Source organism: Rhinolophus sinicus, chromosome 1, assembly GCF_057876585.1.
Source record: "Rhinolophus sinicus isolate RSI-liver-muscle chromosome 1, RSI-T2T, whole genome shotgun sequence".
NCBI classification, from domain to species: domain Eukaryota; kingdom Metazoa; phylum Chordata; class Mammalia; order Chiroptera; family Rhinolophidae; genus Rhinolophus; species Rhinolophus sinicus.
The window spans coordinates 111,905,750-111,927,072 of NC_142501.1; the positions used below are offsets into that span (position 1 = coordinate 111,905,750).

Genomic DNA, 21,323 nt, shown 5'->3' on the forward strand with positions numbered 1-21,323 from the left:
CAGGGGCTGGGCTCCTCCCGCGCGTGCCCCAGCGCCCCGCACCTGCCCGGGTCCCCACACCTGCCCTCTCTCGGGCTCCAGGGCGCAAGCGGCGACCAACAGCGTGGCTGGGCGGTTGACGCCTTTGCCTCTGAGCCGGGGGCGCAGGACATCCCCGAAGGCGACAGCGCCCGGGAGGCGGGGAGGCGGGGAGGCGGGGAGCCCGCGGGAGGAGGAGGAGAAGGAGGAGGAGGAGGGAGCAGGCGGGCGGCGGGGAGGCGGAGAAGGGAGGCAAGAAAGTAGCAGAAAGTGAGGCTGGCAGCCGGCTGCAAAGGAGCCGGGCAGGCAGCAGCGGCGGCAGGAAGTCTGTGCCCGAGAAGAGCAGAAATAAGAGCCAGGGAGGGACCGCGGCGGCGGCGAGAGTGAAAGAGGAAACTGCCGAAGAGGAAGCTCTGCGGCAGCACCAAGTCTCCTCCGGCTCCCGCGCCGAGCATCCCCACGCCGCCCGCCCCGGCCCTCCGGGACCCTCCAGCGCCCCTGCCACAGGTCGCCCCCTCCTCAGCGCACCCGCCCCCTGCCCCACGCGCCCGGCCACGCCGCCTCGCCGCCCTCGTCTGCCATGGCCCGGGAGAACGGCGAGAGCAGCTCCTCCTGGAAAAAGCAAGCGGAGGACATCAAGAAAATTTTCGAGTTCAAGGAGACCCTTGGCACGTAAGTGGGGATCGGGGAGAAGAGGGTGGAAGGGGCTGCGGCCGAGGTGCTTAGGCGGTTCCGCTGCCAACAACGCCGCCTCGGCAGGAACCGGCTGGTCGCCGCGTCCTCATTGTGGGTTCTCTGCTCTGCGGAACCCCCGCGAGCCCAAACGCGTGGGTGTGCGCCCCTGGGCGCGGGTGGGTACCGCTCCGGGGCGGGTGAGCTCTGGGCTTTGGGAGGACAGTCCCCGCCGGTGAGAGACTTTCCACTTCCCCTAACACCGCCGCCCTCTCGACTTCTTTCTCCCTACGCGTGACCGGGGACCGAGATGGTGGATTTTCTGCTTACTGGCTGTGCGCGTTTACTCACCGTGTGTAGGGGCGCACTGCGTGGACGAGAGATGTGGTCACGAGAAAAGCGAGCTTCGGTCATTCCCATTTTTGCCCTTCCATCACCCATTCTTACAGCATTAACATCTGTACGTACTAGGTGTAGGCAAGACTTCGGATGGCCACGCGATTGTGGAAGGGAAGAATTTCGCAGTGTGCAGGGTCACGTGGGGATAGAGCCTCACCTGAGCGTCTGTCCATGTTACGGAGCCTCAGCCGCACACGCCAGAGTGCATGTCTCCCGGGGAGGGTCTGTGAGTGTCGCCGTACCGGCGTTTTTTCTCCAGCGCTGTGTTTAGTCCGATGCTGATAGCTGCGTCTCAGGAAAGCAGAAATAATCAGAAGTCGATGGCATGGATGCTGCAAGCGTGTGCCACTCCGCTCAGCTGCGGTTCCCTTTCCGTCCCTGAGTTGCTTTTGTTTGTTTTGTTTTGTTTTGGGGCGCCTGAGAATAGGTGGGGAGGCTGATAGTGAAAGAGAATCAGGCACTGCTGAATGAATCTGAAGTTCAAGTTATTTTCTCCCCCCATGTGATCAATGTCAGTTGTTGATCAGTATCTGTCAGTATATATTCACACACGTGCTACAGGAACTGGACGTTTTGCAGGGGTTCATGGAGGTGTTGATTAGGCTGAGAAGAGAGAGAAGAGGTGTTTCCTAGTTTAAAAGAGTATGCTCTTCTTTCCTTCCTCTTTCCCTTTTACTTGTTTTTATGGTTGGTTTGCTTTTCCAGAACCATATTTTCAAACCCAGATTGTCTTCTGCCCGACACTCAGGGTCCACTGCAGTTCTTTGGGTCGTTTTTCCTCACCCCCACCCCCATGTCTGCAGCAGGTTTCCTTCCCAGAGTGAATCTGTGAAGGTAGCCTTCCCAGCTATGCTTCTCACGCCCAGGAAAGCACACTTGCAGAGGTGGAGTATAGGGTCTCCCAGCTGTGGTGCATTGCTTCGCGGTGGGCACCTGTGGGTCTACGCTTTTTATATCTATTGCAATGAAAACAGAAAAGACTTAGCCTTTTCATAAAGAGGGGTTTGGGGCTGCCTCTCAGCATGGCCAGTGAAGGGGTGAGTTTCAGTGAAAAGTTTCGAAAATTGCCATTGAGGTGTGTTCAGGTTTGGGGTTGTGGCTGATGCAGCACCTAGCAGTGTGCCCTCGCCTGTGGTCCCTACACTGTAGATGTGGCTGCGGGTGAGGGGACAGGAGTGAGTGAGTCCCATCTGGTGAGAATATGTTCCTTTGCGTGGCGGTGTGTCCCCACCTGGGCCCCTTGTATTTGTTCCTCTGCCTGCAGCCTCCAGGCAGACCGATGCAGTGTCCCCTTACGGTGTCCTGCTCCTGGGGAGAGCCCCACAGCCGCACCTCTGCAGTGGCAGGCTGCTGAGGCTCAGTGAGCTGTGGCTTCACTGAGTAGCTCCTGCTGTCGCAGGCGCTGCGTGGGGATGACTGCGGTGCTTTCCACCTCTGGGAAAGATGGGATTTGCCTTCTGGAGCCGGAGAGACTGTGGAGCTCTTTGCAGAACAACCTTGGACTCGAGCCACGTTCTTTGTGAACTTGGGTACAGGTCTCTGTTGGGGGCCCCAGGCTCTGCCCTGGAAAGAATTCTTTGCAAAGAAGCTTCCCACTGTGGTCCTGTAGTGCTGGCAGGTGTTCTAGAAGAATGAAACACAAACAATAAAATGATCAAAATGTTTTTACTCAATGACATAATGATAATAATAGCAATTGTAGGTGACTTTATTAAATGAATACTAAGTAGCAGGCATCATTCTAATGCTTACATGTATTTACTCATTTTACTTTAATAACCCCATGAGGTAGGTACTTACCATTCTCCCCAATTGGTAGATGGGAAAACTGAGGCAACAGAGAGTAAGTGACCTGCCAAACATGAGCTAGTTATTAAGTGGTGGAGCCAATATTGAATTTGGGTAGAACAACTCATGATTATCCGTATGGGGTTGAGCCACTTTGTGGATTATGTAATGGCACATATTTAATAACAATGCCACTTAGCTTTAGTACTTGCAAAGCTAATCTGAATATTAATGTAAAGAGAACATAATTATGGAGTAACCTGTTATCTAAATCTGTAACATTTCAAAGCTTTAGGGTCATCAACATTCTTTTGTCTCCTGGGACTTCTCAGAAGTGGTCTGAAATTCAGGATACCTGTTCACCCTGGGCCATGCCCAGCAGCCTTGGCCTGAGTCTCAATAGAGGAGGTGTCTTCCGGTCTTACCAGTATGGATATTGAGTGTGGGTTCTTGTTTGTAATGAAAACTGGTGTAAGTCAAAGGCATCAACATCCTAAGGCAAGAAAGCCCAGCCAGGAGCCAGACCATCAGCTTGCAGTGCTAAAATGTTAAACAAAAGCATCAGAAAGGCCTGATGAACCCCTGGCCAAACTTTGTCATTTGATACTTGGCTGCCTGACCCAGGTGCCTTTCCGTGCAGAGCAGAACACTTACTGTTGAAGCTAAAGGGTCTGGCCATTTAGTCTGTGTGATCAAAGGGACCTTGCTGGATGGTGGGGCCAGGAGAGTGAAGGCTGGCCTCAGAGGGTGGGAAGGAGGCTGAGGAAGCAAAGGGCAGCTAGGGAAAGGAAGACTCTGTGGTTTGGGCCTGGGTTAGCTGACACATCTAAGTCAGCCCTCAGGACCAGCCTCTCCCCCTGGGGCCTGCAGTGGGGCTCCTTTGACAGGGAAACCTGGAGCCTAACCCTACTTTCCAGTAAGGTAGTAAGACTTAATTGCTGTTTATTAATCAGTGACATATTTTCAGAGCCTTGGCACACTGTGAGAGCAGATAAATATTGTGTAACAGCAAATTAGGAGCAGTAAACATTTTTGTCCACGTATTTGCCGAGTCTTCTCAGGCTGTCTCTACTGTAGGTATCTTTCAATGACTTCTGCAACATGAATATGAAAATATGCCGTTTGGAGACATATGTGGATGGGCAGAAAGCTTTGGCGTGGCATCCAGGAGTACCCCAGACTCATGGAAGTTCCTTCTGTAATTTCCATGCCATGAAAGGCATCTGAACAGAGAAGGCCTTCATACTTACTACATGATGCAGACAGATTCTCCCAGTAGCCCTCATTTCCCCTGGAGTATAAGAACCGGCATGTCCTGGAAAACAGACCTTCCTCTCTGCGGGGTATGAACACACGCTTTTCTTACAGACTGAACATTGTATGTGGAAGTAATTGCTGTCTGTAAGGGGCTGGAGGATACGAGCCTGGCTTCCACGTCTGGTTCAGCCACGAATTGGGTCTATGGCCTGTGGGTTGATTGGTCATTGGTCATTGGTCATTTCTAAAATCACAGGTGCCGGAAAGACAAGATCGTTTTCAAGTGCCCTGACAACGGTGAGATTTTATGGCTCTCCTTCCCCTGTGGGACAGGTGCAGCTGACTGCTGTCTGGAGGGACAGTTTTATGCCCAGCTCGTGGCAAAGCAAAACAGCTCAGGACAGGATGTCAGCTTAATGTCAACAGCACAGTCCGCTCTCTTTTTCATTAAATGAGGGTCTGCTGGGTGCTGCTTTAGGAAGGAGAGAAATACAAGTTTCTGTGCGGCAAACATTGTCTTTTCCCACTGGTATCATGCTTATGCTCCTTATGCTGACATTGTTCATTCTGTACACCTGTTGAGGATACAGAAGATTGATGTATCTGAAGGCCCAGGTGGAAAACAGGTTCAGCTGTTCTTTTCTTGGGGGTGTCTATGAAGGGGGCAGAAGGGCACTGCAAAGCTACTTGAATTGGTTTGTGTATTTGACTGGCTGATTTAGTAGTATTTACCCTGGGATTACTCAGAATTTTAGAGTCTGTGAGAAGCATTTGAAAGAATATCACCGAGAGGGAAATAGGGGTGGGAAGTCCTCAGGTTTCTACCCAGGAGTACCCCAGCTGCAATACTTGTTAGAAGCTTGCATTTCTTAGTCTTCTTCATTTGAAGCAATATCAATTCAGCCTCTGATACATTTAGAAATATCTATTGCATACCTGTTATATTCTAGGCACTGGGTGGGTGGTGGGGGATAGATAGCTTGTGAGCAAACAGATAAAAATGCTTGCTCTCCTGAAGCTTACATTCTGCTGAGATGCCCCCCCCCCCACAAAAACAAAGAATAAGTAAAATGTGGAGTGTGTTATATTGTGTATGTGATAGGGAGAAAAATAAAGCAGGGAAATGGGTTTTTTTGGAGTGGGGGTGATTGTAACTTGAGGCAGTGTCGTGCTGGAGACCCTGCTCGCTGCGCCGTTTTTCAGGTGGGGCGGCCTGCGGGGTCTCTGCTCCCGCTCCCCACACAAGAACGCAGGACATGGTGAGGCCAAAAAGGAACACACACAGAGCCATAGGTAGGGGAGTCATACCACTATGGTCTCACTGGAGGCTGGGCCCACTGGACGTGCGACCTGCCATCCGCCTTTCCGCCAACCGACTGACGACTCTCCCCCACTCTCTGGACTCTGTTCCACTCCTCTCTTCCGCTCTCCTCGGCTCCTCAGCAATCCTCGGCGATCCTTGTCAGTCCTCGGCAGTCCTCGGCTCTCCTCCGTAGCCGCAGCAGTTATACTAGTGGCCAATCGGCTAACCGGCCACAGCCGACGGCCAATCAGCCACAGCCGACGGCCATCCACCACCCGAGCCAGCACCTTTCCATGTGAAGCCGAGAGCCTGTAAACTACCCTCTGGGGCTCTGTCCCCACAGGCAGGCTAGCCAGGGATGGCCTCACTGAGAAGCTGATAATTTGAATAAAGATCTGGTGGAGTCATGGGGTTAGCTGAAGGCAGAATGTTTTAGTCGGAGGGGAAAGCAAGGGCTGAGGGCCTGAGTGTTTCCATTATGGCTTTGGTTGCTGTGTTGAGGGACTGGCGGGCTCAAAGGCAGAAGCGGGGAGAGATGATGATGGGTTCAAGCTGGTGAGTTAGATCCAGTTGGATTTTGGATCTACAGTGGTACCTCGGTTTTCGAACGTAATCCGTTCCAGAAGCTGTTCGAGTTCTGAAATGTTCAAAAACCGAGGTGCGGTTTCCCCATAGAAAGTAATGCAAAATGGATTAATCCGTTTTAGATCTTTAAAATCAACCCCTAAAACTGCAAATTTAGCATGAATTTTACTATCTAATGATACCATAGATCCATAAAATTTATGACGTTCGTAAACCGAAATGCTCGTCAACGGAGATGTTCAAAAACCGAGGTACCACTGTATTTGGAATGAGAGTCAATGGGAATTTCTGGTGGATTGGATGTGGACTGTGAGATTCTCTGAGGGTTTGGGGTTGCAAGAACAGTGCCATTGGTGGTTTGGGTCAGTTTTTCCAAGGATTTTCTGAGCACCTGTCCCTGGGAAGCTTTTTGGAACAGCTTAGAGGGTAAGCTCACACCCTTTGGGCTTCTGGGCTCCCCTCATGAGGGAATCCTGTATTCTAAGGTGTATTTCCTTCCTTCCAAGGGCTTGTATCTGGAAAGGGCTTTTGAAATATCTCCTCTTCTGTTATGGAGGGAAAGTTGTGATAGGCTGGACATTTCAGCAGCTGGAGAAACTGTTTCACTTTCCATGAAAATGCTGGGTTTTGCCTTTAGAATTACCCATCTAGGTCACTTTGTGGGTGGGCCTAGACCTATAATTCTCCCACTTGCTTGGGGAACTTACAGCCCAAAAATCCTGTGAAAAATAATAAACACGAGAACGTTTGCTACTCCTTTCTTTGACAGCGTGTTTTGTATTGGAGAGGAAAAGCCAAAAGTTCTCATTGACTGAAAGATAACAAAATCTAGTTATACATTAGTAGGGTGGGATTTGGGAAATTCCATCTTTGGCTAGAGCTTGTCCCCAGAAGGTCTAATGAGGACTGTGTCTAACATAGAAATTTCTGGTTCAAACTTGGTAACTGAATGGACAGTAATCAGGCTTGGCAGGTGGACCTGTGTGTTCTCTCAGGGCAAGATTTTAGGGGTTAACTTGTTGCGTTTTTCTTTGGCTGCGTCTCCATAAATCCCTTTAATCTTTCCTTTCCCCAGATAAATCTCCTTAAATCCCCTCCAAGCTCTCTCCTCCTCTCTCCTCTGGGAGAGCTTAGGTTTTGGTCCAGCAGGGGATTGTCACATTATTGGTCAACTTGCACCCATAGTGGCACACCCCAGGGCCCCAAGCCTTCAATCCTTACCAGATTCCACAGGGGTCATCAGGGAGCAAACAGCCCCCGGGGGACACATTTCTTTAACTGAAGAAGGAATTGCTGATGGGTGGCCAGCATGAAGTCTGCTGCCCTAGCTGGCTGACCCGTGTTTCTTTTCTGACTCAAGATGGTCAAACTAGTGCACACTGTATGTGGTGAAAACAGGAGGACACGTGGACTCTGGGAGCGATGCCACCATGATCTTCTTTCTCAGTTCATGTTGGTTACGCCCCCTTGGCTTTCTATGGTGCAGGAGATCAGTCACTTTCTCCTTGGGCAATGTCCTATTAGATCCCATTGGACTTTAAAAAAATGTTTATTATGCAGTGTATGGGTTATTCAGGCTCCAACGAGACCCAGGGTAACCTTCAAATGGACACCACAGGCCAAGTTCATTCTGTGGCAGACCAAGTTTGTTCCTGTCTCCAGTGATCAGCTGTGTGACTTATGCTGTTTTTCTGAGTATTTCAGCAGGACTCAGAAACAGAGGGATTCTGTGTTGAATAAACCAAATCTTGAGGAGAAGGCTTTAAGACGGCATATTGACTGAGGCTAGGTTGGGGAGGCATTGGGAGGCAATGAAAAGAAATCACAGAAAGTGGGCCCGATGGCTCAGGTGGTTAGAGCTCCATGCTCCTAACTCCGAAGGCTGCGGGTTCGATTCCCACATGGGCCATTTGGGCTCTCAATCACAAGGTTGATGGTTCGACTCCTCGACTCCTGCAAGGGATGGTGGGCTCCTCCCCTTGCAACTAAGATTGAACACGGCACCTTGAGCTGAGCTGCCACTGAGCTCCCAGATGGCTCAGTTGATTGGAACGCATCCTCTCGGCCACAAGGTTGCCAGTTCGATTCCCGCAAGGGATGGTGGGCTGCGCCCCCTGCAACTAACAGCAGCAACTGGACCTGGAGCTGAACTGCACACTCCACAACTACGATTGAAAACACAACAACTTGACTTGGAAAAAATCCTGGAAGTACACAATTTCCCTTCCCCAATAAAATCTTAAAAAAAAAAAAAAAAAAAAAATCACAGAAAGTTAGTTCTAGCATGGCCATTCATACAGGTTCCTTAATCTTTCTGAGTTAAAGTGGAGGTGGAAGTTGCTGTCTTATGGGCTTCTTGTAAGGATGCAGTGACGTAGATGAGGTGCCTGGGACATAATTGGGATTGAACAAACCGTGACTGTTATCAACTCTGGTTGCCTTCAGCCGCTGTGGTTGAAGCTGACTACCGACGGGTAGTCAGGCCCAGTACTGTGGGGAAGAACACGTCAGTATCTGTTGGAAATTGATTTTGGAAGCTCTTGTTGCAAGTATGCAGAATGATGCATATTTAACCTCTCCAAAACCTGAGGTAAAAAACCATCCCAAATCATCAGTCGGCCAGGGAGGGACAATTGCTGGGTATTCCCTGTAGCATAGTGGTGAGCAGCTGAGAATGTAGGCTCCGAGGCCAAGAGGATGTGGGTGCAAATCCTGGGTCCCCTGCTTCCTAGCTGTATGGTTTGGGGCAAATTATTTGGCCATTCTCAGCGTCACGTCCTCATCTGTAAGACAGGCTAAGACTGGTAGCTAACGTAGGGTTGCAGTGAAAATGAAATGAGGGCGCGTGGAAATGACAGCGCGTGGAAGTGCAGTGCATGGCCCATGGATATGTCCTCCGTAAATGCTAGTTCTCGCTCATTAGTCCCTGCGGTGCTGCACCACTGCTCCTCAGAGGCCATTTGCACAGATTTGGATGGTCCATTGAGCCATTCAACATTTGCTCCCCGCAGGAGGCTGTTCAGTTCATACAGTGCCGGCAGTAACCAAGGGACTCAGCCCGAGACATCCTCCAGGCCAGCTCGTGTGGTGGAGTAACCTAGTTTGCTATATATCCCAGGCTCATTCTTTCCTCCAGTTATCCATCAACTTTGTCTTCTGCACCCTGAGCTGGTGTGTGTGTGTGTGTGTGTGTGTGTGTGTGAGTGAGTGTGTGTTTTAACCTGCCCCTACCTACATCAGCCTGTGTAACACTCTTTTCTAACTGCACTTTCTGTCTTCTCAAATGGCACATAGGTCTTGGTACAGTTGTGGCCTTTCTTCTGCTTCAGCATGCTTTTTCTCACATAAGCAATTCCCTGAGGATTGCTCCAGAGTTTCTGCTTTGTTTCTTATTGAAAACAGTGTTTTGATTTGAGGACTTAGGCAACTTTTTTTTTTTTTTTTTAAACAATATCTTTACATCGTGGAGCTTTGTAGTTTACAATCTAGATGTACTGAATGTATTTTAATATTAGAGGATTTAAAAATGGCAGTGTGTCACTGAAACTAATATAATAAAAAATAAATAAATACAAAACCAAAAACGGCCGCATGTATATGCATGTACCCTAGGAACACATGTAACTGTTTATTTGTCAACATCTTTATAGGGGATTGTGGATGGGGTGTCAGAAAAGATCTCAAACGGTTAATTTCCCAGGTCCCAGGATGAAGATGTGACGTTCGGGGAGCTGCTGTCCAAGCTCGGAGCTCTCCCTCATCTTAACCTGTCTGTTCATTTTAGGCCTTTTGGTGACCAAATAAGGTTAGGGGTCACAATTTATTGGGACCTCTATGACGGGGTGAGCCAGGGAAGAAGAGGCTCCCGAAATGAAAATCGTCGATGTGACACTACTTGTTGAGAGGCCCTCTCTGTCTTTCGTGACCACAATATACATCCCTGAAATTGCTTTTCCACCTGCTGGATTTGGTGCTGTAAGTGGAACCCTAAAAGTATCATATTTAATCAAATCTCAGACAGTCCCTGAATTTCAGGTGACACTCCTTCCTGCCTCCTACACAACTCTGTCCTCTCCCACCAAGACCCACAGTGTGGTGAAAACAAAACAAAACAAAAGCTTTGCAGCTTTAGAAAATTTGTGGGTGGAGGGAAGAGAAGCTGAGCGGAAGGGGTGGTGGAGGTGGCAGATACCCTAGGTGGGGCCAGTGTCTCCTTACCCCAGGTGTCTTCCCGTTATGGGCTGATACTTCTTTAACCTTGATAAAAATGACTGCTTGAAATATGCCTTACAACATTGGAAGATATAAATATCTTGAAATAGGTTGAAGGAATAGTTATTTACGATGTAAGGGATTTTAAAGAAAAGTACATTGTCTCCAGCATGTAGCTGAAAAGAATTAGCATTTGAATGATAGACAGGAGGGAAAATAGGTAATTCTGGCCTTGGGACTTCGAGGAACCAAGGAGGCTCAAATGGGTTGCAAACTGGAAGCTGAGGGCGGAGTGAGCAGGCTGGGGACAGGACCTCAGGCATCACAGAACTGGGTGCTACTGGCCTGGGGCCTGGAAATAGAGGACGTTGTGGTGCTGTCTCTGCGATCGCTCCCTCCGCTGCCTCCTCCCCAGCACAGGCCGTGCTCCCAGGACCAGGCCAGGGATGTTAACACTGGCATTCAGCCGTAGCCAGATGTCAAGGCCTGAGTAGGGTCTTGGCTACCAGGAAAACTTTCACTTCTCTAAGAAAATATGCCTCTAACACCACCACCACCACCACCACCACCACCATCAACAACAACATGCTTGAAATGAACTTGCAGCAGACCTTGTGTCAACGTTGGGGACAGCCTGTTTCTGGCAATAACGTACAAGAATGATACTTCTTGGTCAGTGAAACTGGAGTTTGTGGTTCTAGTAATGATTAAAAAACAATGTTGGCTTTTAGTGGTGCTTTTTTTGGCTCCTTTGACAACTGGGATATAATAATAAGACCTCATTTGTGTGTGTGTCTGTGTGTATGTGTTTAAATTGTGGTAAAAAAATACATAACATAAAACTTACCATTGTAACCATTTTTCCATTTTTAAGGGTACAGTTTAGTGGTTATTAAGTACATTGTTGTGTAAGCATCACCTCCATCCATCTCTAGAACTTTCCATCTTCCGACTGAAACTCCATACCCATTAAACACTAACTCCCCATTCTCCCCACCCCCAGCCACGAGCAACCACCAATCCACTTTCTGTCTCTATGAATTTGACTTCTCTAGGAACCTCACATATGTAGAGTCCTACAGTATTTGCCTTTTTGTGTCTGGCTTATTTGACCTCGCATAGTGTCCTCAAGGTTTATCCACATAGTAGCAGGTGTCAGCATTCCATTCCATTGTGTAGATGGACCACATGGTGTTTATCCATCGTCTGTCCGTGGATACTGGTTCGCTTCCACCTTTTGGCTCTTGTGAATACTGCTGCCAAGCACATGGGTGTACACATATCTACATATCTCATCGAGTCTCTGCTTTCAGTTCTTTTGGGTTATACTCAGAAGTGGAATTTCTGGATCATAGGTAATTCTAGGCTTATTTTATGCGGTGCCACCATACTGTTTTCCACAACTGCGTGGTGTTTTGCAGTTTGTGAAACGTTTTTATATACGTGCATGATTCCTCCTGAGTCTTAGAACAGCTCTGTGAGTGGGCAGCAATCATTGTCCTTATTTTACAGATAAGAAAATGGAGGTTCAGGGAGGTTAAATGACTCAGGTGAAAGATTGCTAAGTGGCAGGTGGAGATGGAAGAGTCTTCGGGCTCCTAATTTGGTGCTCCTTCTGCCATGCCATCCTGCTACATGCTGGTTACTGGAGACACTGGAAATGGAGAATACTGATGGATTAAAAAAAACCCAAAAACCCATCTGTGAATGTGTTATGGGGCGGTAAGGAGACCAGCTCTATAAATCCTCCTGCCTGCAACAATTTCAAGCCACCTATGGTTTAACAACCTACTGCAGAATTCTTGAGTGAGGCTTTGAGCGGGTATACGGTGACACGTGCACACCTGTGGAGGAAGCAGAGTCAGGAGAGCTGAGTTTAGTCCCAGCTCTGTCATTTAGAAACTGTGGAATCTTGGTCTTATCTTCTTTACCTCCTGATTACCTTGTTTGTTCAATGGGCGTAATTAACCCTGCTTATATTACAGACCTGTTTTAAGTCTTAAATGAGATAAGTGTGTGTAGTAAGGTCTTGTACAAATCGAAGGTATTATTGTGTTATGAAGATTATAGCTTTAAAAGCATTCCTTTCTCATAAATGTTAGCATCATGCACTCTTTGAAACCTGGCTCTCATCCTTGGGGCAGGCTTCCCGTAGAAGCATCAACGTAAACCCCAACATTTCATAGTATATTATTCTGGCTCTATGCCGGTGTGTTGTTTCCCTTCTCGGTGTTTAAGTGTTTGGTACCTGAAGAAACCTTTTTATAAAAGCAATGTGTCACCTTACTGGAGGATTTGAAAAATGTGGAACTGTATAAGGAAGATAAGAAGAATCGCTTAGCTGGCTGGCTGGCTGCTGGGTAACAGCCCCTCCAGGGGGATGGGAAAATCTCAGGAGAGGTCCCAGAGGTCACCTGAGGGGACCTGTGGGAGTAGGGTGGGGCTGTAGTTAGGAACTAATTGGTATGAAGGCATGTCAGTACTTTACCACCTGATCTCACTGAACCGCTGTGTGTGGGTTGTAGTAGGGCTGGTGGCCTCTGTGGAGTGCTGTGAGTATCTGACTTTCTCCAGGGTGTCAGTATTTCACCTTAGCTTGGTGGTGGTGAGGATGGCATTGCTGGGATAATTGTCATGCTCACCATCTCTCCTGTCATTGCCACCTCTAAACATGCACACTCAGCAGTGGGACAGAACCTGGTGCCAACAGGAGATGCTGCTCAGCTGATTTCCAGTGGGCTAATTATACATGTGGGAAGAAGGAGGTAAAAAATATTGATATCCAGATGGGGCTGATTCTCCTGATTGGGGCAGGACACAGGAACTTAGCTTCTCAGTCACTTCATGGCATAACGTAAATACTGTTTCCTATGGACTGAATGTTTGTGTGTCCCCAAAATTCATATGTTGAAGCCCTAGCCCCCAAGGTGATGGTAATTGGAGGTGGGGCCTCTGGGAGGTGATGAGGTCCCGAGGGTGGAGCCCTCATGAGGATGAAGCCCTTATAAAAGGGACCCCACAGAGCTCCCTTGCCTCTTCCACCCTGTGAGACACAGTGAGAAGATGGCCCTCCACGAAGCAGGGAGGGGGTCCTCACCAGACACTAAATCTGCCAGCACCGTGACCTTGGACTTCCCAGCCTCTAGAACTACCGTGTTTCCCCGAAAATAAGACCTAGCCGGACCATCAGCTCTAATGCGTCTTTTGGAGCAAAAATTAATATAAGACCCAGTGTTATATCATATCATATTATATTATATTATATTATATTATATTATATTATATTATATTATATTATATTATATTATTATATTAAGACCCAGTCTTATATTATAGTAAAATAATACCAGGTCTTATGTTGATTTTTGCTCCAAAAGACACATTAGAGCTGATGGTTCGGCTAGGTCTTATTGTCGGGGAAACACGGTATGAGAGATGTTTATTGCTTAAAAGCCACCCAGTCTATAGTACTCTGTTATGGCAGCTGGAACAGGCTACACTTATAGGCGCAGTCCTGTCTTCTGCCAGACTGCTCACCCGAAACCTTCAAGCTAATCTCTCTTCAGAACACAGTGTTCACAATCAACTAACTCATTCTTGGGATTAGGAGGTGAAGTCTTTCTACATCACGAGGAGATTGGATGGCCAGCTCCCTCATCTTGTGGGCCATCAAACCGAGGTACTTTGAGATTAAGTACTGTCATGCGGGAGACTCTGCTCGCTGTGCCACTTGTCATGCGAGGCGGCCTGTGGGGTCTCTGGTCCTGCTCCCCACATAAGAACGCAGGATATGTCTAGGTCAAAAAGGAACACCCACGGAGCCAAAGATAGGGCAGTCATACCTCTATAGTCTCACTGGAGGCAGGATCCACATGACCTACAACCTGCTGTCCGCTTCTCTGCCTGCCAACCAACCAACTGACCAACAGTTATATCAGTGGCTAATTGGCTAATTGGTTACAGCTGATGGTCAATTAGCCGCAGCTGATGGCCATCTACTACCCAAGTCAGCACCTTTCCATGTGAGGCCAAGAGCCTGGAAACTGCTCTCTGGGACTCTGTCCCCACAAGTGGCCTGCCCCACAAGTGACTCTGTCCCACAGTTGCCCTTGGCTGGCTCGGCTCCCAGGCTGGGTCCTACTGAGGGCATGGGCATGGCAGCCTCGAGTCTTCCGGACCAGTAACTAGTGGTCACTGCTTGCTTCCCCTGTCCCAGGCTATTCCTGGTGGCCTCCTTTCTTGCAGAAATTCTTGAATGTCTATCTCCTAGGTGTAACCTCATCCTGGGGTTGTGGGAATGGGCCATGAAAATGCAGGGACCTCCCGAAAGCTTGTTTAACTCTGAAGGTTATGAGCTGGGTGTTCTTCAGAAACTCTCCAGGAAGTTGGAGTTTTGGGGCTGCTGTGTAGGCTCTCAGCATGGCTGGGGTCTGTTGTCTAGACAGACCCCACCCCTGCGGAAAGTTCCTGGGTTCATTGAACATGAGTAAACTGGGCCCCTCTTGACAAGCCTGGAATGCCCCATGGGAATGAGGAACTTGAACTAGTCCCAGGTGCTAGAAATCTTGAGTGGGTTTGTCTGGTCAAAGCCGTCTGGAGGTGTGCCTTCATTTATTCCCCTCAGGCAGGCTTCAGATGAGACTTCTGAGAATTGTGAAACTGAATCCATGTTTTGTTTCCTTTTTTATAAAAAATTGAATGGATTGTATAGATTGAGAATCTCCTCTGCGCCAGGCACTAAGGAAACGTTGGTTTAAAAAAAAAAAAAAGTGGTTCCTGTCCCTAGGGAACTTTCTGGGCAGAGAGACAAATAAATATGTAATTACAAGTCAGTGTGTTAGTGCTGCCATCAGGGTACATGATATGGAAGCTGAGAAGAGGGGCCCCTCACCAGAATCGGTCCAGGGACTGTGAGCTGGGCTGTTGCCTAAGAAAGTCCTAGAAGTCAGAAATGAAACAGATAGGGCATTCCTCAGTATTTAATGAGCTCCTCCTATGTGCCACAGAGAATGCTGGCTTCTGTAAGACCAAGGAATATATAGTTTTAATAATAATAATAGCAAATATTTATTGAGCACTTACCAGGTACTAGACTCTGTGCCAAGTACAGTATTTTACATGCATTTTCGTATTAAATCCACACAGCAGCCCGATAAAATAGATACAATGTTATCACTATTTTAGAGATAAGGAAACAGGCCCAGAGAGGTTAAGTAACTTGGCCAAGGTCACACAGGACTGGGATTTGACCCTAGGGTACCTGTCTGTGGCCAAAGCCAATGTCCTTAACCATCACCTTAAAGGGTCTTCCCTGCCCAAGTTGTTAAGTTTTGTCCCCTAAACATTTAGAGAAAATTGGATGTGTACCCATATGCACACATGGTGATATAGACATAGAGCAAAGAGTTTTAGGGGTTCTCAAAGAAGGGAATAATTTTTGACAGAAATAATAGATGGAGACGAATTACAAGAGCTGGTAATTGAGTTTTTTTTTTTTTTTCCTAGGGTGGCTTGTCTAGTGACCCAGTGGTGGTCACATATTCATTTAAGACTGGTTGTTAGACTATATGTGGCTGATGCTCTACCAGCTGGGGCTTCATGGTGAATGAGAGATGGGGTCCCCCCCCACATCCTTCAGACATGCTAAGACTCATTCCAGTCCCTGTGTCCTGCTCACGTATTATCTCCTGCTTCTGTTGCCTACCCAGCCATTCTCCAGGACTCCATTTAAGTCTGGTCTCCTCCACCATGTCTCCCAGACAAACACAGCCCACTCAGGGTTCCTCTGCCTCTGTTCTTCCAGTCTCAGAATCACATACTGAGTCAGTTGTCCCAAGTTTTTTCCTTTGTGACAGTTTATCTGATGCAACTGAAAGCTTCTTGAGAGTCGGAGGGCAGTCTTGCAGACATGGGTTCCCCCATGTCTCTTTCCCAGAATACCTCCCATGCCAAGTAATAGGTGGAGAGTTTGTCTGGTTCAGTTTTAAAAATCCTGACTAATGAAATCGTCTCCATGGTCCTTAGGAAGCTAGCTTTTCTGAATATTTTTATTACTGATAAGCTCTTCAGAATGTCCTGCCCATATTTTCTTGGTCTGGATTTTGTTGCTGTAAATTGTTACTGCTTTTCCATGTGTGGATTGCTCATTCCATGGATAAGCTGGGGTGAATTCGTAATCTGTGGGGCTTTGCCGTACTTTCTCCCTCAGCTTGTTGGCAGGCTCTTTCTTTTGGCCAACATTGGGACTGTGCTCAGAAAGCAAAGCAGGTGTCAGGCTCCACAAAAGAGTCCCTCGGCAGGATGGCCCAACGCCAAATGTAAACATTGGATTCTTACACCCTCTCTTAGTTGGGTAGCCACCGTTGGCCTGTGGTATCCTGTGAATACTAAAATTTTTCTTTTGTTTCCCTCCTTGAGATTTTGCCCCTCCAACATGGCTTGAGATTGCTTATGGTAGGCTTTTTTCATCTTTTTCCTTGAAAATCAGGCCTTCTATGGTTTTATGATTTTTTTTCTACATGTCAGTATGTCTAAAACCCAAAGATGGTCCCTGGGCTGTATTAATTTTCTTCAGAAGATGTGATATCTGCACAATATACTGAAGATGGGAGGAGAAATTCCTGGCCATGTCCAGTAGTATTTCCTGATGTTCTTTCCCTCAGAATTTCACAAACTTTGTCCCAGATTCATCGACTCTCAGGTAAAAGTTTTCCTTGCTGTCGGCACCTGGGCCAGAACTTATGAGGGAAAAAATATATAGTTTCCCGTTTGCCAGCACTTACTTTCTGAAAGTCCTGGAATTTCCGAGGAGGCTGCCAGGGCTGACTTCAGTGGGAGGGTGGGAGGTGGTTTGAAAAGGAATAATAATGGCTACCAATATTTGAACTTCTGCTCTGCACTAGACGCTCGACCACTTGAAAGCTCATTTAATCTATCAACAACCTTGTGAATTAAGTACCATTTGACAGTTGTGGAGAACTGACTGGCCCCAGGGCACTTAAGTCACTGGACAGTGGTTTGAATCTAGATCTGTCTGAAGAAGCTTCTGGAAGGCTGTACCCAGCTCACAACAGTGTGGTCTGAGGTGCAGCAGGCTTCTCCAGGATGTGACCGGACACCTGCACTCTGGCCTGGGGACACAGGCAGAGAGACGTGTGTGCTTGTGTGTTATGGCCGTTGTTATTGAGGCTCTAGAACTTCTCCCCTGCCAGTCTTCTCCTCAGGTGCCTCCGAGGTCTTGCGCTTGAGCCCGGAGCTGGAAAGTTGTGTTACACTCAGTCTGCGGGGGGAGGACGCTGGAGCTTGGAGCCTATAATCTGGCTCACCTCTGTCTTGAGAGAGGAATGGGCCTAATAATTACTTTATAGGTCAAGGATACAGCTTGTTATTGAGCTGCTATTTCTCTCCTGGCAAAATGAAGAAAATCATTTAAAAAACAAACAAACAAACAAACATCTGGAGAACCCTGAGATTTCGCATCAAACTATTAGTAAAAGCCAACAGAAAGCAACAAAAAAACCAGAATGCTCACCCCAGGGACCTGGCAAACACAATGTCTGTTCTCTGGACTTAATAAAAATACGCATCATTTATAGCTTAGGTATCCATTAGCAAAAGGTCATGGAAAATTCAGGCGGATATCTACAAAGTCTGGTTTATTTCCTCAAATGGCCAAAATCTGTACAGGAGAATGGTTTCTGTCCCTGTTTCTCTTGTACGAGCTGGTGTCGAGGTGGTTATTTGCCTAGTGGCAGTTGAGTGACTAGGGGACAGATAGTCTCTGACTCTTATCTCAGTCTTCTCACTGAAGTGTTTTTTTAATTACTGTTGTTCTGCTCACACTCAAATAATTTTCTCGTTACAATTGTGTTTTTCAAAATTTGTTAGATCACATGGATGGATCTTGAGAGTATAATGCTAAGCAAAAAGTTTGTTAGATCAGATTTACTGTTTCTCAGGGTTTGATAATTAAAAAACAATCACTATTAGTTGTGCAATAAAGTGCTCATCATATATTATGTATCTCATGTGCTTTCTTTATATTTTCATTCATTGGAAAGCACCAGGAGATAGCCAATAGGAATATTAAAAATTTTGAACACACACTCTATTAAGAAAGATATACCAGCATAATATGTAACATTACTCATTGTTTCTCTTTAGGGTATGTTTTGAAATCTCTTTTGCTAATGATATCTATGCAAGATGACCTTTCCCTGCTGTCACAGGCAACTTCTTAGCATAAGAAGCAGTTGAAACTGTGTCGTGTATTGAGTTCACATCCAGAGGTATCAGGAGCCAAGCTGTTTAACATTCCAGTTTGAGATTCCAATTTGGCATGTGGTTAATTCTGGAGAAAGCCTCCGACACGTGCAGCTGAGCTCACGGGCCATTTCACAGCCTGGCAGGCCTCTGGAGTCCAGAGTGCCCTTGGGGGTCCTGGACTCATCCCTGCTGGGGCCAGCTTCCTGCACATGCCTTTGAACTTGCACAGAGACCCCTGCTCAAAGGTCCCCTTGCTTCATTTAACACACTTCTCCCTCTGTCTCAAGATTCTTAATATTTTTTGACTGAGAATCCCCCACCCCCATTTTTATTTTCCTGGGTTCTGTAAGTTACATAGTTGGTTGATCCCTTAAAGTTTTAAGTATGAAACTTTCTACTCCTTTCAGCCTGATAGCAAAGGCATGTTACTGATTGATTCAACTTTTCTTAGGGTTAGTGGTTAAAAAAGGTTGTTGAGTACTAAAGTTTATGGCATACTTAGAAAAAAATCGTTTTATATTGTGATATCCTGGGTGGCAAACACTATCCAGGTGTGGGCATACATTTTTTTGGTATATAAAAAAAGTCTCTGAGGCACTATTTTGCAAAAATTTGAGATGTTCCTAGAATACGGTGGCCTGCAGACTTCGTCAGCATTACAATGGCTCTTATAAGTAGGGCGTGGTCTGTGGAGGGTGGTACAGCACTCCCCAGGCCTGAGTTCCAGTCGTCCTCACCAGCCACATGTCTGTGTAATGCTGGGCCTGGATGTATAATTCATAAAATGGAGGTAATGGTAGACATGGTATAAATTTCTATGAGTTGTGTAAGTTATTATTTTTGCATAATGCCTGGTATGTATATTAAGTGCTCAATAAATATTAGCTGAAATCACACTTGAGCCAATTTTTGCCACTCTGATTCATGGCCAAATGTGATACCTCTAACACCCAGGTAGGTATCTTTCAAAAATGTGTCATAAAGTGTATCGGTCAGTATAAATCCTTTAGGAGAACTTAAAAAAAAAAAAAAGAGTTCATTTAGAGATATTATCCTTGGATATGAAAGTGGCAGGAATTGCCAAGTGTCCTGGTAACTGACAAGTCAAAGGGTAGCCAGAAATAATATTTGGTGTGTCAGAGTGGAAAGAGGGAAGAATGCAGTTACACACACACACACACGTGCACGCACACACGCACACGCGCACGCACACACATGCATGCACACGCGCACACGCACGCACACACACGCACACACACATACACACGCACACACACGCACGCACACACACGTGCAGTGCTGCTGTGTCATAGGCCCTATGGATGCAAAAATGAAAGTCACAGCCTCTCCTCTCAAGGAGCAAACTGAAAGGACTCTTTCATGGTATTGGCTACACGTCGGACAGAGCTGGAGAAAAGGAGGCATTTGCTCATGTGCTTTCTTCTCTGATGTCACAGTTCCTGGGTCATGTACCTGCAGTGTCTTAGTGCTCTGGTTGCAGGGAATGCTGGGAGAAGGGGATAAGTGAGCAGAATGATGGATAATGGTAAGTGGGGGTGGGATGGGAACAGCCAGAAGAGGAGGCAGCTCTGATGTCGCATCCCCTGAAGCCCTTTCTCCCTCCGCCTGACTCCAGCAGAGCTCGTATTGTGACACTGTCTCAGCTTCCAATTAAGCAGACACATGATTTCAAATATGAGATAAAGGTTTGGAATGTTGCGAGGTCTCAGTCACACTTGTAGCCTATTTTATGTAGTAACTGCAGTTTGACAACAGAAAGGGGGCCAAAAAACTCCTTCCTTTTGTGAAGCAGATAACATAGTGGCACTTCTGTTTGCATGTGATTGTTGCCCTTATCAAATGGATTGATTTTTATCATGTGCCCCCAAATCAACACATTCTTAAAGAGTACTTACCCGCAAATTTAAGGCTCACATGTTCAGTAATGATATAAGAGCTAGGTGGTCATTTATCCATTTATTTTGGGTTAAAATGAATGGTTTCAGGTTCACATGAAAACAAAAGTATATACCTATGTGAAGTAGGTAATGCGTTTGATGAATTTCTTCCATTTTGACTGAATGGAAAGCCTTCCTCTTTCCTGTCGACTTAGAGAAATAGAAAGGAGGTGGGAGTGAAAGATCCTCTGTGCCTTCTGAGCAGTTGTACAAGGAGGTCAATTTTGAACATAGATTGGGCACTAACAATGGGCGAGTCACCTTATAGAAAATTAGAGGCAGAATTCAAGCGACTCCCTTCCTGGTGTGTGTACAGCGTGGTTTGGTTAAACGTGCTGAAAATCGGACTCCTTCCAAGAGAAAAGCGTAAAGGGGAGAGAGGAAGAACTACTAGAAAAACGCAGCGTTTTATTGGGAGATGTGTCATCTGTTGAGTTCCTCTGGTGACCAGGTAGGGCACGGGCTTGTGTCACACGGGCCTCACATGGCCTTGAGCAGATGTGGGACATTTGGATTTCCAAGCTTCAGAATGTTGACTCTGGAGAGGGGCCTTGTGAACTTCTTGTTCTTTGATCAGGTTGAGAAAACAGAAGATTGGGGTGGCTGGGGACCTTCCCCAGGGCCACACCGCCCAAAGGGGCAGGTTCAGTGCAAACTCCCAGAGCTGTGGGGTGCAGAGCTCTCTCCTGATTGCACTGGCGCTGAAGATGCTAAATTTCTTTAGGACATAGAAATACGCAGAGGTTCTCCTTTGAAAATGAGTAAAAATGACTTCCTTCTTCCTGTTCTTTTCCTGGTCCTTTATCAAAATCTTAGGGCTGCCGAGGAGTGTAGTAGTCAGGACCCCCATCTCAGGCTATTGTGAG

The 21,323-nt window shown here is 47.1% G+C and overlaps 1 protein-coding gene across 2 annotated transcripts in view; it reads left to right on the forward strand.

The window, feature by feature from the left end:
* Positions 1–272: 272 nt before the first annotated feature.
* Positions 273–21,323, forward strand: part of CAMK1D (calcium/calmodulin dependent protein kinase ID) — a 377,756-nt gene continuing 356,705 nt past the window's right edge. For both annotated transcript variants that reach the window (XM_074324975.2, XM_074324976.2), the window contains exon 1: positions 273–690. In XM_074324975.2, coding sequence (XP_074181076.2) covers positions 599–690 — 92 coding nt within the window. In that variant the 5' untranslated portion in view covers positions 273–598. The remainder of the gene's footprint in view (positions 691–21,323) is intronic.